The sequence below is a fragment of the Falco rusticolus genome, chromosome 1 (genome assembly GCF_015220075.1).
Source record: "Falco rusticolus isolate bFalRus1 chromosome 1, bFalRus1.pri, whole genome shotgun sequence".
Classification (NCBI taxonomy): domain Eukaryota; kingdom Metazoa; phylum Chordata; class Aves; order Falconiformes; family Falconidae; genus Falco; species Falco rusticolus.
This window is the reverse complement of record NC_051187.1, coordinates 23,514,124-23,531,307: the sequence shown is the minus strand read 5'-3', so window position 1 is coordinate 23,531,307 and position 17,184 is coordinate 23,514,124. Positions and strand designations below refer to the sequence as shown.

Genomic DNA, 17,184 nt, shown 5'->3' with positions numbered 1-17,184 from the left:
CTACTTGAGACTACCGAGTCCACAATCCTGTAGTTAGTTAGTAGAGCACATAAGAAAATAATCGCAAGAATCTTTGTGTCTAAGCACAAAAAACATCATCTCAGTAATATATAATATTACAAAATGAAGGGATAAAGGATGGGCTGTTTCACACTTCGTTGTTGACCATGCAGCTATCCTTCAAAGGTGCACGGCAGCTTGCCCGAGCTCTTTTGCATTGCTCAACTAACCTAACAACAAATGCAAACAGGCTGAAATAATCAATTTAGGGTTCTAGTTATTGTATATTCCCATTCATACTCATGACTTCTTAATTACCGTTCATTTCAATCTACAGACATAACCATTTCTTGCTTTCCACAGTATTATCTGGATACGTAGAGATGCCTTCAAACATGCACACAACCCAAGTCATACGGACCTCACGTTACACTTTGTCTATAGAAATAAACCTTTCAAGATTTCAAGACAATTTTGACACATACTGGTCATTCCATACAAGGGAAGTGATTGATAGACCATAAAATTTACTGCAACTTTAAAGAAGCGGTTGGAGCGGTGCTGTGGGCAGTATTGCTGTTGGGGTTTGTTTCCTGTTTAAAGAGGTCACTGGAGTCGGAGTCTGCATACTGGACCATCAGAAAAAACCCAAGCAGTTCCAAAGCCTCCTGGAACTTCTCCCTGAGCCCAAACACACACACATGGGAATGCTGAAGTTGTACTTTAGCTCTTTTGGCATTGTTCAGAACAACCGAAATGATAGCCAGTGCGGAAATGTTGTATCCCCACAGAGCTAAGCACTGGCACATTTAATGACCAATAATAAGTAAAAACAGAAGCACACTTAAAAACAGCAACACTTAAGCAATCAACCCTTTCATGAGTTGATTATGAGATATATTATATTAATGAGATAGTATCATTACCTGGAATATTATATTGATAGTAGTCAGGATCATCTGATTCTTCCTTCACTGTTACTGTTGCCATTTCTAAAGAAATTCCTGTAGAAGCAACAAAGGAATCAACTACGGAAACCAATAATAACCAGATTCTTAAAAAAAATCCAAACAAAACAGCTACCAAGATCCTAGCTGGTGTCTACTAAAAAAAAAATATTTTGAGGTGCTGAGACACTAAACAAATGTTGAACTAAAACAGCAGTAACAAAGGGACCTGCTGGTTTCTTGCATTTCAGTTTGGTCACTGTCAGAAAGGATTCAGGCTCAAATGTTTCCCTACAAACTCAGTATCCTTGGGCATTTTTTTTTTAAACTGATAAATAACACATTGTGCTATTAGTTATTTATTTATTTCCATTTTAGCTAGAAAACAGACGATATTTTAGGTCTTTCTTATACCTATCGAAAGGTCGCTTTCGATATTTTAGTAGCATTAACAAATAAACCGAGTTTTCCTCTCCCCATCACAAACCAATCTTGAATCAGAACAAAACAAAGAACAAGAGGGTTTTTCTTCTTCTCCACTTTACTTACAAAAATACCTTATTTTAGGCTACCAAATTTTACAAATCTCCTCCTCCTAGAAATGGAAACATTTGGCTAAGGTTCAATACTTAATAAAAACTCCAGCTGCAAAGAGGACAATTTTAAGGAGAGAAAAGTTTTTCCTTCTCACGAAGGATGGCTCTCTGCTGCTTTTTTTCTTGGAGCTTCCCATCTTTGCCTAAATTCAGCCTTTGGAAGAGAAACTGACCATTTCTTTGCAAAATTTTGAACCTACCAGAGTCCTCGCTGGGTTCCGTTTTCACTTGGATAGGAGGACAACTACAAGAATAAACAAATCAAGCACATTGTCACTATAAAAAAATAAACAACACATTTCTGGAAAGTTCCTCAAGCTTTACAGGTTTGTCAAGCAAAATCAATCTCCCACTATTTTTTCCCCCAGTGTTTTTTTTCCCCACTAGGAACACAAAAATAAAAACTCTGCATCTTGGCTTATCTGATTTATCTCAAGGAGATTGCCAGGAATCTCCCATCCCTACATTTTTGGTATGTACACAATATTCAAAGCACGTTTACCATTTAATGAGAAGCAAACTCAGAAGCACAGAAAACTGATCCCTGTTTTCATGTAAACTGATTTTTTATTTATTCCAGACATAATCCCTTCATTTACTAACAAAAAAAGTTATTTCGCTTTTTTTAATTGAGGAGGGGGAAGGAAGCAACATTAAATCTGTTCCCCATAGCTGCTGGACCATAAAACATGACAAACTCACCCCTGACAGATAGACTGTGAATTAAGAACACTCATTGGGCTAATTAAACCAAGGGGAAACTTTGCCATCTGTTTAATTCTCAAGTTTCCCCACAAATAACGGTCAAAAGAAAGACAAAAATTCAGCTTCATGCTTTTTATAATCCCAGGCAAGCAAAAGTTATCCAAAGGTCAGCGGGACAGCAAAAGCACATTAAGAGAAAGATAAACTATATAGTAATACATAGTTGATACAAAAAAACTACATTATTTTAAATTCACCTTCCACCTGGAGGTATAACTGAATGTGAAGGTTCTGTCATATGAGCTCCTGAAAGTTAAAAGACAATCTTTGAATTTCCTGCACTCTATTTCTCTTAAATACAAATTGAAAATGTAACATTTATTTCACGAACAAAAAAGCTGATCCCATTTTACAAGCATATGTGCCTATTTTCTGTATTCAGTTAACGAGGGCGAGATCTCATTAAATTGTTTTATTAATATATAAAGCAACACCAATATACAATTACTTCAAATGTGCATTTCACCATGCTTTTCAGTGCTCCCTTTCATAAGGCTAAATGAAAATCTTGGGAAACGAAGGCAAACAAATCTTTCACCTCAACTCTGCTAGAAGAAAATGGACCATTTGATAGAGACTCAGCTTAGCCCTAATTACAGCCAGACACAAATAGGTTATGTTTTTAGAATGTCATTTACCACCCTGAAAACCTGCCTTGCATTTTCAACAGAAATATATTATTACCACAACCTCTATAATTTCCCACTCTCCAGATCTCTCGCTGGGCACGGGCAGCACATTTCTGATTTCACTAACCCAGCATCAACTACTGGCTCTTTCACCTGAGAAAGTGAAATTTCTTTTTTTCACTATATTCCTATACAGATTGCTTCATCCTCTCCGTAAAACAAATCCTCACATATATGAATTCTGCAAGTAAAGCAACGTGATCCCATGAGAGGAACAGGAGGGATTTCTTCTCAGCTAGAAGGGAATCTTCGCAGTTTTAAAAAATCTCACTTTAGCTCAGATCTTTTAAAATATAGAGGCCTTCATAGGAACTACAACACCCAGCCACTTTAGAAGATCAAATTAATTTAAAAAATGAGATATAAGTGCCGTAATCAGCTACGCATTGGAACACGGAGCACTGGAAAGTCTTAGCATCTTCTAAAAAGGCGATGCAGCCCTCCATCAGTTCACTTCTTTCCCTGTGATACTATCCAATTCACATTACATTTAAATTCAGTAAAAGGAGGAAGAATATGATAGAACAAGCTTTATCTCTAATTAGTTGCTCCTGGCAGAGCGCAATAAAGGATAAGGTTATAGCTCCTTAAGTAAGGCACCTCACAGTCTAGGAATTTCTGCACAGTTTGCCACTTTATCCACGTGACCAAATCTTGTACCTATATTGCTGACTAAATTAATTTTTTTGATCTGTTTCTGTTTAGTCTGAGTAAGTAGTAACTTACCTAGGTGTTTCTTTGGCTCTAGGAAAGGCCTGTGTGGAAATACGGAAAGAAAAACCCACAGCTTTAGCAAAGGCATCGTTACTTACTTGGTAGCGTAACATTAAAGAGAGACCACTCCTGTTTAAGAGAAACAGGCTGCAATGTATTTAATTAAAATTAACCTGACTTCATTTAAGTAGAAAGCCAAAGTGGACAGACAGAGCAGCAGAAGAAAGACCAAATAACCTTTTGATGATAAAGGAGATCCCAGACTTGTTTTCCAAAATCCATTTCAGGGTCGAAGCATCGTAGTTCGCTGGGTGTTTAAATGCCAGCCCTTCAGGCAGACCCTGCACCACGACGGCAGACTGGTCCCTCTGGATCTTCTCATATGGCACAGGCACCACTGTTGACTTCCCTAAAGCTTTACCTGGAGAAAGAAAAAAAAAATTCCACCATGGTTGTTTCGAGGTCAAGAATGCTCAAGAAAAGGACAAGTCCCTGTAAAACTCATTATTCTGGAGAGAACTGGAGCGAATATGCAAGGTGCAGGGGCTCACATCCCACAAAACACACCAAGAAGAAAACTATCCAATATACAAGTATGGTTTAGAATTGGCTACTAGAAGTTAAACTTAACACCTTAACAGCAGTAGAGTTAGAAAGCTAAGATTGTGCAGTACTTTCTTCCCAACTGCAATAAATATTTAAAAATGCAGAACAGCTCTTTAGAAGACTTTAAAGGACCCACCATAGCAAAAGCAGAAGAAGTCCTCCACTGACTTTCTGAGGGCTTCCAGTTCCACAATATCCACCGTCAGTCTGTTTGCAGGTAGTACAGTCTTCGTTTTCTGCAGTTCTGCAGCCCCCTCCTCTTCCGTAACACCTTATAAAAATAAGACAACAATAATAAGTTATTAAACCTCCCAGTGCCTAGTCCCTCCAGTTCAGACTACAGACAGTTGGGAAGGATTCCTGCCAGAAAACCCTAAGAACTTCTTTGCCTTAGAAGCAAATGCACTTGTCTATGCACGTGAGCAATTAGCAAATTTGAATTTACATCAAAATTATTACATCCTCCTTACAACTTTTATAAATATCACCCTCGGAGGTGTAAGAATTAAGCGACACAGCTTTTTTTTGGCATGAAGAAGTAGAAAACACAATTCATCTCAGAAGAGGATAATACAGTAGAAATAAAATGCAAAACTGCCAAGAAAAGGAAGACCAACAGAGTCACCAGGGGAAGGGTGAAATGCCTGCGTGGAGGGTCCCACCGCTCCCTAGTGCCGTGCATGATGCCTTACATAGCAGTTACACAGCAGTTATGTTCTAGCCCGTTTTGTTCATGCTGTACATGCTTAACTCTTTATGGAAGGGATCTGACTTTTGCCACAAGAGCTCCTCTACCTTTCAAAAGACATGTTAAGCACACATCTCGTCCAGCCGACCAGGAGGAGCTGCAAACAAGCCAGCATGCAGCACACATATTTCAGCCCTATGCCTTGTTCCAGCCTCTGAGCAAAAGCTGCTGCAAAAGGAGCGAGGGAATGACAATTCAATCCCCAAAAGCAAACAGAAGCGACCGTTGAAGGTGGCAGCCTTCCTTTACCAGCGCCCCAATCTTGCCAAGATTTCCTGAGAATCACTCAGCAAAACAACAGGGATATATACATCATATCAAAGAAAAAACATGGGAGATGCTCCGGTGTGCAAGGGTGATCAGTGCTGAGGCTGCCCTGGCTTCGCCCTCAGTAAATTTTACTATCTAATTCTATGCTAATATAAGAAAATAAACATCAGTTTGAACAACTGATGACACACAGGTTGTGAAATAAGCTGAAGCAGTGATGCTTTTAGTAAAAAACACTTTCCTCATCTTAAAAACTCCCGTCTTCATTTAAAAGAGACTCTCTTCCTTCCTCTGCAGATCACACGTCTGCTTTGTGCCCTGGAAATCCACCTCCATGTAGCATCTACCTCTCCCAGCTGCTCAGACCTACAACTTCTCCTTGTTCTGCAACATGACAGGGCCCACTGTAACACAAAAAATAATGCAAAACCAGAATATGATTCTATAACAATAACACAGGTGTTTAATTAAAGACAGCTTGTAAGGTCTGCCTGCAGACTGGGGGATAAGAGACATCAGCTCCCATTTATAGCTACATGCAATGCTGCTTTCTGGGTGGATATTTTTTTTTCCCTACATAAGAGACTGATTCACTGAAAACGCCTTTACTGCCAGTAGCTTCTCAAGAGTGTACCCACACTTTCTAAAAATAACGAGGAAAACAAAAATAAAATGACGACACCGCTCACTTCCCATTAAGATGAAAAGCAAAAAGACACAGCAATTTTCCTACTTAACTGGAAAACATTGTTACATGATTTTTATCCATATTCTTAAGCTCACGTTAGGCATCTACCTCCCTATCTCTCCCGCATTTGTTGGCCAATTTCAATCAAGTCTGACGAACAAGATCAAGTCTCACGAACAAGATCAAGTCTCAAACACAGGAAGATTTACAAGAGCTCTGCACAACTTTGATCTGGTTGATCCCGATAAATTGTGGAGTGATGATGATAAGGATAGGAACAGAAATGATGTACTGAACGGGTGCTACAAAAATGGAAAACACCCTGAACATGCTTTTTATGAGTTCACCTTCCGAAGGTTTTTTTGATGACCATGGCTACCCATCCAACCATCCAAAGCCCATTGAGTACGAGTACGGCAGTTCCCAAAACTCAGAACAGCAGTCAGATGATGATGCTGATGATGAACAGGTAGGTAGAGGAATTCAAAATCATGACCTGGTTTATATTTAGTAGAGAAATAGAGATTAAAAACTAAATAACCACCCCCAGCAGCCATCCATCTCCTCCAGATGGTGGTGCAGAACCGGTGGGCAGTCTCCACTTGCTGGAGGTTACAGGGTTCTCTTGAAGCCCCCACCCCAATTACTGGAGCACTGAAGAAGGATTGAGGCTACACTTGGGAGAGGATGCCTGTGACATTGTCCTGGTTTCAGCTGGGATGGAGTTAATTTTTCTCTGGTAGCTGGTGCATTGCTGTGTTTTGGATTTGGTAGACAATGTTGACAGCACACTGATGGGTTTGGTTGTCGCTGGGTCATGTTTTCACTAAGTCAAAGGTTTTTCAGTTTCTCAGGCCCTGCCAGTGAGATGGCTGGAGGCACACGGGGAATTGGGAGGGGACACAGCCAGAACAGCTGACACGAACTAGCCAAAGGGCTACCCCATGCCACATGATGTCATGCTGAGCATATAAAGCTGGGGGAAGCAGGAGGAAGGAGGGGGATGTTGGGCGCGATGGCATTTCTCTTCCCAAGTCACCGTTACAGGTGATGGAGCCCTGCTCTCCTGGAGATGGCTGCGCACCTGCCTGCCCATGGGACGTGGTGAATGAATTCCCTGGTTTGCTTTGCTTGCGTGTGTGGCTTTTGCTTTGCTTACAGAAATTTCTTTACCTCAGCCCACAAGTCTTCTCGCTTTGACTCTTCCGATCCTCTCCGCCATCCCGCCAGGGGGGAAGTGAGCGAGCGGCTGCATGGGGCTTAGTCACCAGCCAGGGTTAAACCACGACAGTCCTCTCTGGTGCCCAACGTGGGGCATGAAGGGTTTGAGCCAACAACAGATTTGACAGGAATGTGCTAGTCCAAATCCATAGCTGTTACCGCTGTGTAGCTATTAATCATCTGCTTGCCATGGGGCTTGCTTGCCTCACTGTGTATTACAGGCTAGTGCTCGTTAATGGCTGGTTTTTTTAATTTTGCTGCTCGCTGTGCTGCTGATGATCCTCCTGTGCCGTGCCCAGGAATGTTTTGGTAACAGCAACAGCGATGTGCCTGGGCTGGCAGATGGCCAGGGCATTGCTGCTGTGCCGCCCAGGCTGGAAGTCCAGCGTGACCTCCAGCCAAAGGGACCTCAACTTGGGGGTGAGTCCACCTGGGAGCAGCACACCCCAAAGTGGCTGTGGCCATGGGTAAGCCCATGCCAGAGCAGCTACATCGCAAAGTGTCTGTGGTCATGGTTATGTCTGTGCCGCAGCAGGGATACCTGCAAAGGGACTGTGGCCCAAGGACAAGTCCATGCTGGAGAAGGTACACCTCGAAGCATCTGTGGCTGTGTGTAAGCCCGTGCTGGAGCAGGTTTGCTTCTGAAGGGACTGCAGCTGTGGGGAAGGCCACGCTGGAGCAGCATCACCCTGATAGAACCACGGCTGTGGCTAAGTCCACGCTGCAACAGTTATCTCCCTGGAGAGACTGCAGCGTGTAGCTGAGGCTCCACCTGGAGCAGGTACAACCCTAAGGGACTGCAGCCTGTGGATAAGTGCAAGCCGGAGCAGGGACAAGAGGAGGATTTCACTGTGGCGTTAAACCCCATGAGCTGGTCCAAAGGGACCAGGGGTGGAGACTGTAACGGATACATTTTTAAATTGTTGTAAGCCATGATTTGAGTTGCATGTTATAGGAATTACTATAGCAGGAACCATGACAGAGGTGCAACAAGACCTCATGGGGAAGAGGGATGAGGGGCTGTATTCACACCATAAATGACTCAAAGGCTGAGGAATGGTTATGTATGTGCATTCTCCACAGCTAGGAGTATACCGCAGGATTAGTCCAGTTACTCTGCAAAAGCTATTCCAGATTTAGCAGGATTACAATGACCCAGCTCCTAATAATCCCCATTTTGCACTGAGAGTCCATATATGATTGAGTGTCTCTTATGTTCCTGTACTATCCAGGTGTCCTGGTTATTCAGAACACTCATCACTCTTACCTGTCCTGGGTTACTCTTACCTGACCGGGTTTGACAGCCCAGTCTCCCACTTGGCCAGAAAAGGAATCTCCAACCTGCCACCACCCTTATAAAATGGATATACTATAAAACAAATAGGCTACTTTAAATTAAAAAAGAGCCCTCTTACAAAAATCTTTATGATGGAACAAAAAAAATCAAATACTTGACATGATCCAGTTTTAATTTGGCCATTTTTTCTTGTTGCATGGGAGCAGTTACATAGCGACACCCTGCCCTCTGTACGGACAGATGCTGTAGCTTCTTGCCTTCAATACATGCTGTTATGCTTATAAACTGATGAAGACAGTTACAGCTCAGCAGTGTTACACAGCACTTGCTCTGAAGGTTCACTAAAGCATCATCTGAGCACAGCAGACTGAAATAGGGCACAAAGTGCATCTGTCTTTAGAGCTCCTGACCCCAAGATAAGGGGAATGCTGCTGTTGGGAGGGGGCAGGCAGCACTTCTCCTGCAGAGCAAAGTCACGCCACAGACAAGCGATAAAAACATCTCACCCAAGAACAGGAAGCAAAACCCAAGCTGTAGAAGAGAAACAATTTACTCAACTGAAATTTCCTCAAAAGCGTGACCTGAAGATGAGACGCAAACACAAAAAAGCTGGTAGGATGCAGTATCTGAAGCTGATGAAGCTTAACACTCTTCCAGCAAAAGAGCTGTCAGTCCTGTGATATATACATCAGATGTGTACAACATCAGAAGGTTTTTAATCAGGTGGGGTTTAATCACCCAGGTAGAGAAAGCCAAGAAATGATTGTAAGAGTATGAATGTCACCCCTGCACAGACACTCAGAGGCAACTTAAGGGCAGCAAAGATTTTATGACAACGCTCAGGTACATATATTTTACCATTTGTGCTTATGGAAAATAAGTTTCTGAAAATAACTACGAGCAATGAAAGAGGGAAAGTAACTGTGTGTGTGGCTAAAAGTGTTTTGCTTTGTTTTATAATGCATCCCCCCAGTTCATCTGTGAGCTTTTTATGGCCATCCAGTTTTACAGTTCAGGAAATTGGACAATAACCTCAAATTAAAGGAAAAAATCATTTTATGGTTATCAAAGGATGGTTTAAACCACAAGAAAAGCAAAGCACCTGAGGCAGAATTTAAGAGTCAGGGAATTTCAAAAAGATCAGCCATCTACAGTAATTTTCTGTCTGTTTATGACCCCGAGGGAACGAGATGGGTGGTCTCCACTGGAAGGTGACTGAACTTTCTTAGCAAGGTTTGTTTTTTTTTTAAATTAGCTGTTAACTTCATACCCCTTAACTGGCTAGGCAGAGAGAGAACATGAAAGGTTTCCGACGAGCAGGATGAGCAGCCTAGCTCTAATAAGGTAAAGGTGCGGGAAAGAAAAGGCACCCAGACTGGCACACGACCTACAAGATGCTCCTGACATTCCCATGGAGCCAGAGAGGGACCTAGTGGAAGCAACGGAAGCACCCCTAAGGAAAGCAGGCAGAAAGTGATTGTATAAAACTCTTTAAAAAATAACTTGTGCCTACCTATTTAACAGAAGGTTTGAAAATTCATTGTTCTTTTCCTTTCGAGAACTTGGGAAAAAGGGGTAAACTGACCTGTAAAACAAGGGAAACTGCCAGTAACGTAAAGCTTAAGAAAAACAGATTAACCCACCCCTAATGCCATGAGAAAGGGTTTGCAAAAGAGACCATCAGAAATGCATGGCTAGCCAGGGCTGGCCACCACCCAGTAAAGCCCTTTTCCCAGTCTGGGAAGATGGGGAAAAAAGAAGGGAAGGAGAACAGTAGTATAAAAGAGTATAGCAGGCCACAAGGTAAAGCTAAAAGACGGGAGAGTAATTTCCATGTTTTTCACAAAGATCTAGGTTATTAATGAGGACTGCAGCTAATGAACATGTATTAATATGTGAGAAATATGCAGCACAGGACAGCTCAGAAACTACATTATCTGCATTTCAAAGGGTTAGGCAGAAGGCAACTGTAAGCTGAACGATTTAAGCGAGCTCCAGCAGAGACAGCAATGGCAAACAAAAGCAGCCCTTACAGTGAGAAGGACGGGGATAACTGCTTTGGATTTTATTTTTATTACTTGTAACTGCAAATGTTTGGTGCCCGCTAGGAATGTTATCTTTAAACTAATTCCTAAGTGCGTGATTCATTAGGAATAAACTGATCAAATCTTTAAAGGTAGATGCTTTAACTCACAGCTACATTCTGCAAATACAAAATAGAAAGTGGAACTTAAATCTTGAATCAAAAAAGGTGTTGGGTATTCCAAGAATGAACACAGTTCAGTTCATTTATCAAGCAGTTACAACCACAACACAAAAACTCCCCCAAAAACTAGGGGTGAGGCAGAAACAGATACAAAATATGAACTAGTGCTTCCAATAAACAGAGTACAACATAAATACTTTGACTGGGAAAGCAGAAACCCAGAGTGCTGGAGGCAGTCACAATGTATGTAGCAAAGTGCCTTTCCAGCAGGAATATCTGAAGCTTCATGCTTTTTATTAAATAAACAAAAATATCCCACAAGCTTTAGCAATCAGGGCACTCCAGGCATCTTTGTAGCATCCTGGGGAGATGGAGACCCCCAGAACTAACCCACAGCGCTAAGGTTTTACAGTCAAACAGTGGTCTGGGCACAAATACAGAAGACCATGAGGCACAGAGAGCTGCGGAACAGGAAAGGAGATACACAAGAACAGCAGTTACCATACCCACAGCTCTCCCAAGCAAAAAGGATTATTAAACTGCTCCCTAATTAACTGCAGGCAGAGCCAGCCAGGTTAGCATTAACACCTCACTGAACAGGCACGATGCAACCTGGCTCACGTAATGTAAAACGGACAAGGGAACACTTATGTGATCCCTTCCACTAGCAGGGATGCAAGGTCTTAGCTCTCAAGGGACAGACATGGTAGGAGTGAATACAGCATGTTTGCCAGCATGGTTAGTCTGGGAAATGGCGATGGGCTACAGTCAGCACGGCCAGGAGCAGCTCTCTCTCTCTTCTGGTCTTACAATCTGGAGCAGTACAAGTTACTCCAAGCCATCTGTTGCTAAAAGGGAGGTGAAAACTCAGGAACACAACCCAGAGCCACAGCAGAGTAAGTTCCCATTAAAAGTGACTGGGAAGAGCCTGTTGTAGCAGGTACTCAGACAGAATAAGCATTTAGCAGAGGTAGTTTTTAGAGAGGCCAATCTCTAACAGCTGGAAGGAAATCTGCTGTGGGGAAAAAAAAAAAAAAAGAAAAAAAAAAAAGAAAAAAAAAAAAGAGAGTTCCAGAGTCAGAGGTGTAAACCAGCTCTGGCTTGGCAAGGGGAAAGCATCCTGACAGTCACAGCTGTAAAAAGCAACTATTCCAACATCCTTCTTTCCTGCTGTGCACTCCGTGAAGCATACCCATTTTGAGGTGCACTGCAAGACCAAAGCTACATCAAAAATCATAGATCCAGCCCCCCATTTGCATTTAAAATGGGTAACAGATTAGTAATGGCATATATGCAACTCCACAAGTGTTCTGTCAGGATTAATCCTCTGCCTGGCTCTTACAGTCTTCCTTTCATTTACTATCTGCATCTACGATTTGATGACTCCTTTCTCTTCCAAAATACTCTGTAGCTTCAGGAGCAGCGAAAGCCACATAAGTCTCAGCTGGCCACAGAACAGTTTAGGGCCAAAGAAAATCACTGTGGGAAACCAGTTTCCACACCGGCACATCAAAAAGAAGTGGTATTTTTAAACTAGCTGCATTAGTGTCAAGGGATTAGCCTCTGAGCAACATAAAAATGTCAGCTAGTTACAGAATGGTACTTCTTTATAATACTGTAGCACATAATCGAGACAAAGATGATGATTGTCCTTTAGATATTATAAAGGGGACAAACACACACAATCATCAGCAGTTAGATCAAGCCACTAATAACCTCTGTTATTAGAGTAAAACTGAAAATAGATTAGGCTGCTTCCACGCGGGTCAGGGATTCAGTCTGTGCTCAATTTCAAGTCTGAGACATTCTGCTTCAGAGCTGAAAAGCTGACCACCCTGTTCAGATGCTACTCCCGAATTACTACAGGCATGATAAGTAAGATATACAGAATCAGAGGTAATCACAGTTGTAAGGAAGAAGCAAATCAACTGTATTAATACTTCACTTACATCGTTACTGGAGCATCCAAATGGTACCATAGAAGGACTATGGCCTGACTAGCGGTGCAGTACACACCGACGAGCAAGCTGCCAGTGTCAGGGGCTATCTCAGCGATTTAATCAAAGACATTTTTAAGCCCAAGTCCAAAATTAACCCAGAGCTACCAAGTTAATAAAAAGATTCACACTACTGTTGTTTGACTCCCACGTACCATCTCCTAAACACGAGATGCTCTCGGGGGTGCACTACCACAGGTTGTTCAGCGTGCCTTGTAGTGAAAGCGCACAGGCAATACACAGATGGGATTGAACACGTCAATAGCTTCATCCATTAGGAAAATGGAAGCAAGCAGCAAGACGTGCCAACCGAGCTTCAGCACATTAAAATTTATATTTATACTAATTTCACTGAGCTTTTATTAAAAAATACTGGCCATGTATCTCTACATCATGCACTTGGGATATCATCGCCTACAAAGAGAACACAGTTCAAGACAAAAGTACTGATTCATGAGCTATTTCAATGCCTACAGAACTTTGCTCTAGATTTTTAGGTACCTAAGTTGTTTTGTAGATATGGTCCTGTTGCTAGCACTGCTTCTATTATTACTAATATTAGAACTAACTGCACCTGTGGTGATGCAGTGGCGAATACTAATGTTCTTTAAACCTCCATCACAAGAGAAGTATTAACTATCTTATTTTTCAAAATCATATTAAGCCATTTGGAGTGCACGTACATCCCGTCAGCAAGACACAGCACAACACAGATAATGACAGGCACACAAACAATGGAAACTGCTGCTCAGGGCTGTAGTGTCCGTAGGCACTTTTCCATAGGGGATGACTCCAGCCAGCGCCACAAATTCCTCCACAGCAAAGTCCTCATGCAGACAGCAGGCACAGAACTCGCGTTCACCGCTGGGGAGACCTCTTGAAGCAAGCAAAGCCGTCACTTCTGATCAAAACATACCCAGAGCATGCAGCCTGCCTTCCAGCTGCCCAGGCTCTCAGCACGGTGCACGTGATACCGTGGCACAGCCCCCGTCCCAGGCAGGTGCACTGCATTCCCTGACAGCACTTCTCTTACTGCGGTATTACAGCCAGAGATGCTAAACAGTGCCCTGGGATGTCCGAATAGCTTTGTCCTGTGCAGACATAGTTTAAACATTAACATTTAACGTAAGGAAAAACTATTTCTGTCACTCAGAGAACAGCCAGAGTAAGATTGCACAAGGAGAATCCCTAGAAACAGATCAAAATTCTGCCACTGAAGGGAACACAGAAAGCAAAGACAGAAGCGAGTTGTACCTCTTTGGCATAGCTGGGAAGATGCTGCCTGGAAAGCAAGGTCTAGGCAGTAACAGATTTGCTTTAATCCCACACAGGCATCCTCCAGCCTGTGGGGATGAACAGCGAGGCACAAAGTAGACTGACACTCTCTGGTGTAGGTGTGATGTGCAGATGGACTACTCAGAATCCCATTTACACATTCTTGAAGACCAAAGGATTTCTCTAGTCTTTTCGTGCATTTGAAACCTTCTTGGATATTAAGCAGAAAAGCTCATTCTCCACAGAGAAGAGATCTTGCACAGTGAACCGCAGCTTCTGTGGAAGCCAAAACCTGAAGCGAGGACAGTGACTGCTTAGCTGTAACTACAGCTTTGGAGTAGGAACCTGGAATATACCACAGCAAGACCCTAGACGTGGTGTAACTTTAGCCAGAGTGCTTAAATCTCTCTAGACTACAGGGACAAGGTACTACAAGGCCAGAAATGCCAAATTCAGGTATTCAGATGGAAATTACAGCAGGCCAAAGTAGTCCAACAGTTGCCAGTCCAGTTAGAGACTGTTTCGAGTTTGTTTTGGTTTTTAAACCAGCAAGATCTGGCCTTTCAAGGTCTCTGGTTTTGTTTGCTTTTTCAATCCCCTCTAAACTGCTTAAGCATCAGGTTAGTTATGGAGTCAAAGAGATGGAGCACAATGCCAGAAGAATTGCCCAGAAAACCCAATACATCTATTTGCTCAATGGCTGGAAGGATTCAATGAAACACAAGCCTAGCTGCAGATCTTCAAGCAGGTCCACCATCGCCTAGTCTATGGGAAGAGTCATTTTACTTGCCTGCAGATGATGCGGGATACCCAAAAGGGAGCAGTAATCCACACATCAAAGATACTGAGCAGCCAAAGCTGAGCAATCTTACCCATAAGGTCTTTGGAGCATCATGTGTCGTTCATTCACCACAGGCAGGAGGAACAGCCGTGCCCAATCAAAGCACTCTGATTCTGAGCATCCTTGATGCTACAAGGAGTTCTTGCAACCTGTGGCTGGATGGACATGGGAGGTACAGGTAAGAAGAGTAAAAGATGCTGGGACAAAGCCTCTAGCAGGACTTGAAGCCAAACTCTGGCCCACACCAAATGCCTTGTTAAGATCAGCGTAGAAACATGAGGCCACCAGAAGGAAAACAAAGGCTCCTAAAAATAAAGGACCTATCGTCCAAGATGAACCATCTACCGATGCAAGAGGGCCCCACCTCCAGCAAGCGAGCCCAGAGCCCTGGCACCAAAGGAGGAAAAGCAGCACGACTGGGAGAGCTGACAGAAAGTTGCAGAACAAGCAGCATTAAGCTTCCGTGCAACCTGTATACCGATGGTGCAACAGCTGGTACCAGTGGAAAGGCTAGCAGAGGCAACCGGGATTCTTGTGGAAGAATCAGTTCCTTGGCAGATGTGATGGAACACACAGTGCTGGGTAAATCTCCTCCAAAGTCCAGAGCAGATGACCAAAAAGGTGCTTCCGAGTCAGGAAGCTCCTCCTCCTCTGAAAGTTCACTTCTGACAGGCAGATACAACCTGGAGACGATGAGGCCTCTTCTGTTTTGGTTTTCAGTTGTTTTCTAAACCACCTCCGGCTCCACTCAAACGAGAATGGATTCCACAGAGCTGACACCAAACCTTGACCAAACCTCAAGGGAAACTGCCAAGATGACAAAGATGAATGCACGAAGGGAACAGCATCCTTGAGACTCCCCTGGAATAAATCTCCTGTTCAGGATGGCTGAGAGCCCCCAACTCCACAGCACTGCAGACAGCAAGGAGGTGCTTCATCTTGCCGAGGCCATCCACGAGGAGCCGAGGACCAACAACACGCTTCAGCAGGGAACAACAACTAGAACAAAGAGGTACTGGTAGGGGCAAGAGGCGTATGACTTTGCCTGCTCACAGTGCCCAAGTATCCATGCTTGTCCATGTTCTGAGGATGAGCAGGCACTCACAGAATATACTTTTTTTGTGTACAATACAAACTTACGCAGGCTGAGAATAGCTGACACTGTAGGTTACCCAACTTAGACATCAGGCGTACAAGCACATGCAGTCCTACATTGATTGAAAGATACCATTTCACCTTTAAATAGGGCTAACAGCCATCTTAATTAAGCACAATCCTGAAGGATGTATTACCTGACCCTATTTTAAATAACTAACGCCTGTTGACTGGTTCCTCAACACTCACTACGAAACCCATACTAACATTTACAAAAAAGCATCACTATGATTTGTTTCCAATGCCTTTTCCTGAGGTAAGGAGGTACAGGAGATATGCACAGGGCTCCCCCTTCCCCCACAGCCAGGCGCTGGGGAACCCACGTGGGTGAAAGTCGTTATGGCTGAAAGCCACAGGAAACCAAACCCCAGCGCCACTTTCACTTTTTTTGTCAGTCCTATACTGCTAGAAAGCGTACATGCCACTTCCTTCATAAACCTCATATAGCCATTTCATCAATTTAGCCCGCTAAATTATACTCATTACTAAAAATAAGCAGCGGGTTTGAAGCCTGAGCCCTCCAAATTCTGAAAACTCCTCATATTTACTCAAACTATACAAAGGAGCTGTGGAAGAAGTGGAGTAAAGACTGGAGACACATGCTGGCTTGTCACAACAGTCAGGCATAACCAGAGGGATGCTCAGTAATTACACTTCTGCTTCCATACTTAAAAGAAAAACAGAGACCCACACAAGCAGAGAGCTAATTCTCAATATTGTCAGCACCACGTGTTCCAGAGACCTGACATCACTGTCTCTGTGATGGTCTTTTTGGGGTTTTTTGTTTGGTTTTTTTAGTTGTTTTTTTTTTAAATGTTTAGTTCTAATAGCAATGTAAGAATCTTTTGGAAGCCTTTACTAATTGTAAAGGAACAAAAAAGGCCCAGCTCTAACTTATTAAAAACACAGAGAACTGTGGCCTTCCTGGGTTTTTCCAAAACACCTAGTAAAACTGCAACTAACGCTGCCCGTTGCTAACTTTTACATTTAATCAAAGAAATAAGATGTGAGGGCAAAAGGAACTGTTGCCTCCACAGCTCTAAGTTTAGATCAAAAGACATTACACCGTAAACTTTGCCAAGACTTCAAAGTTGTCAAAGGCAGCGATGGAATCAGCACCGCCAGGAATGGGTAATGCTATTATTCCTAGAAAATGGTGTTCTGAAGTC

General features: G+C 42.9%; 1 protein-coding gene across 7 annotated transcripts in view; it reads right to left on the bottom strand.

Annotated features, from left to right (window-relative positions):
* GTF2I (general transcription factor IIi) overlaps window positions 1-17,184 on the bottom strand; it is a 78,704-nt gene that overhangs the window by 48,288 nt on the left and 13,232 nt on the right. For 6 of the 7 annotated variants that reach the window (XR_005102220.1, XM_037375112.1, XM_037375113.1 and 3 more), the window contains exons 4-9: window positions 4,454-4,588; window positions 3,949-4,132; window positions 3,724-3,752; window positions 2,506-2,554; window positions 1,744-1,787; window positions 927-1,004 (exon numbers count right to left, since the gene is read on the bottom strand). Coding sequence is in view for 6 of the 7 variants with exons in the window: in XM_037375112.1 (XP_037231009.1) it covers window positions 927-1,004; window positions 1,744-1,787; window positions 2,506-2,554; window positions 3,724-3,752; window positions 3,949-4,132; window positions 4,454-4,588 (519 nt within the window). In the remaining variant the exon portion in view is untranslated. Of the gene's footprint in view, window positions 1-926; window positions 1,005-1,743; window positions 1,788-2,505; window positions 2,555-3,723; window positions 3,753-3,948; window positions 4,133-4,453; window positions 4,589-17,184 lie in introns of those variants that run through there. The other variant, XM_037375117.1, reaches the window with a different exon arrangement.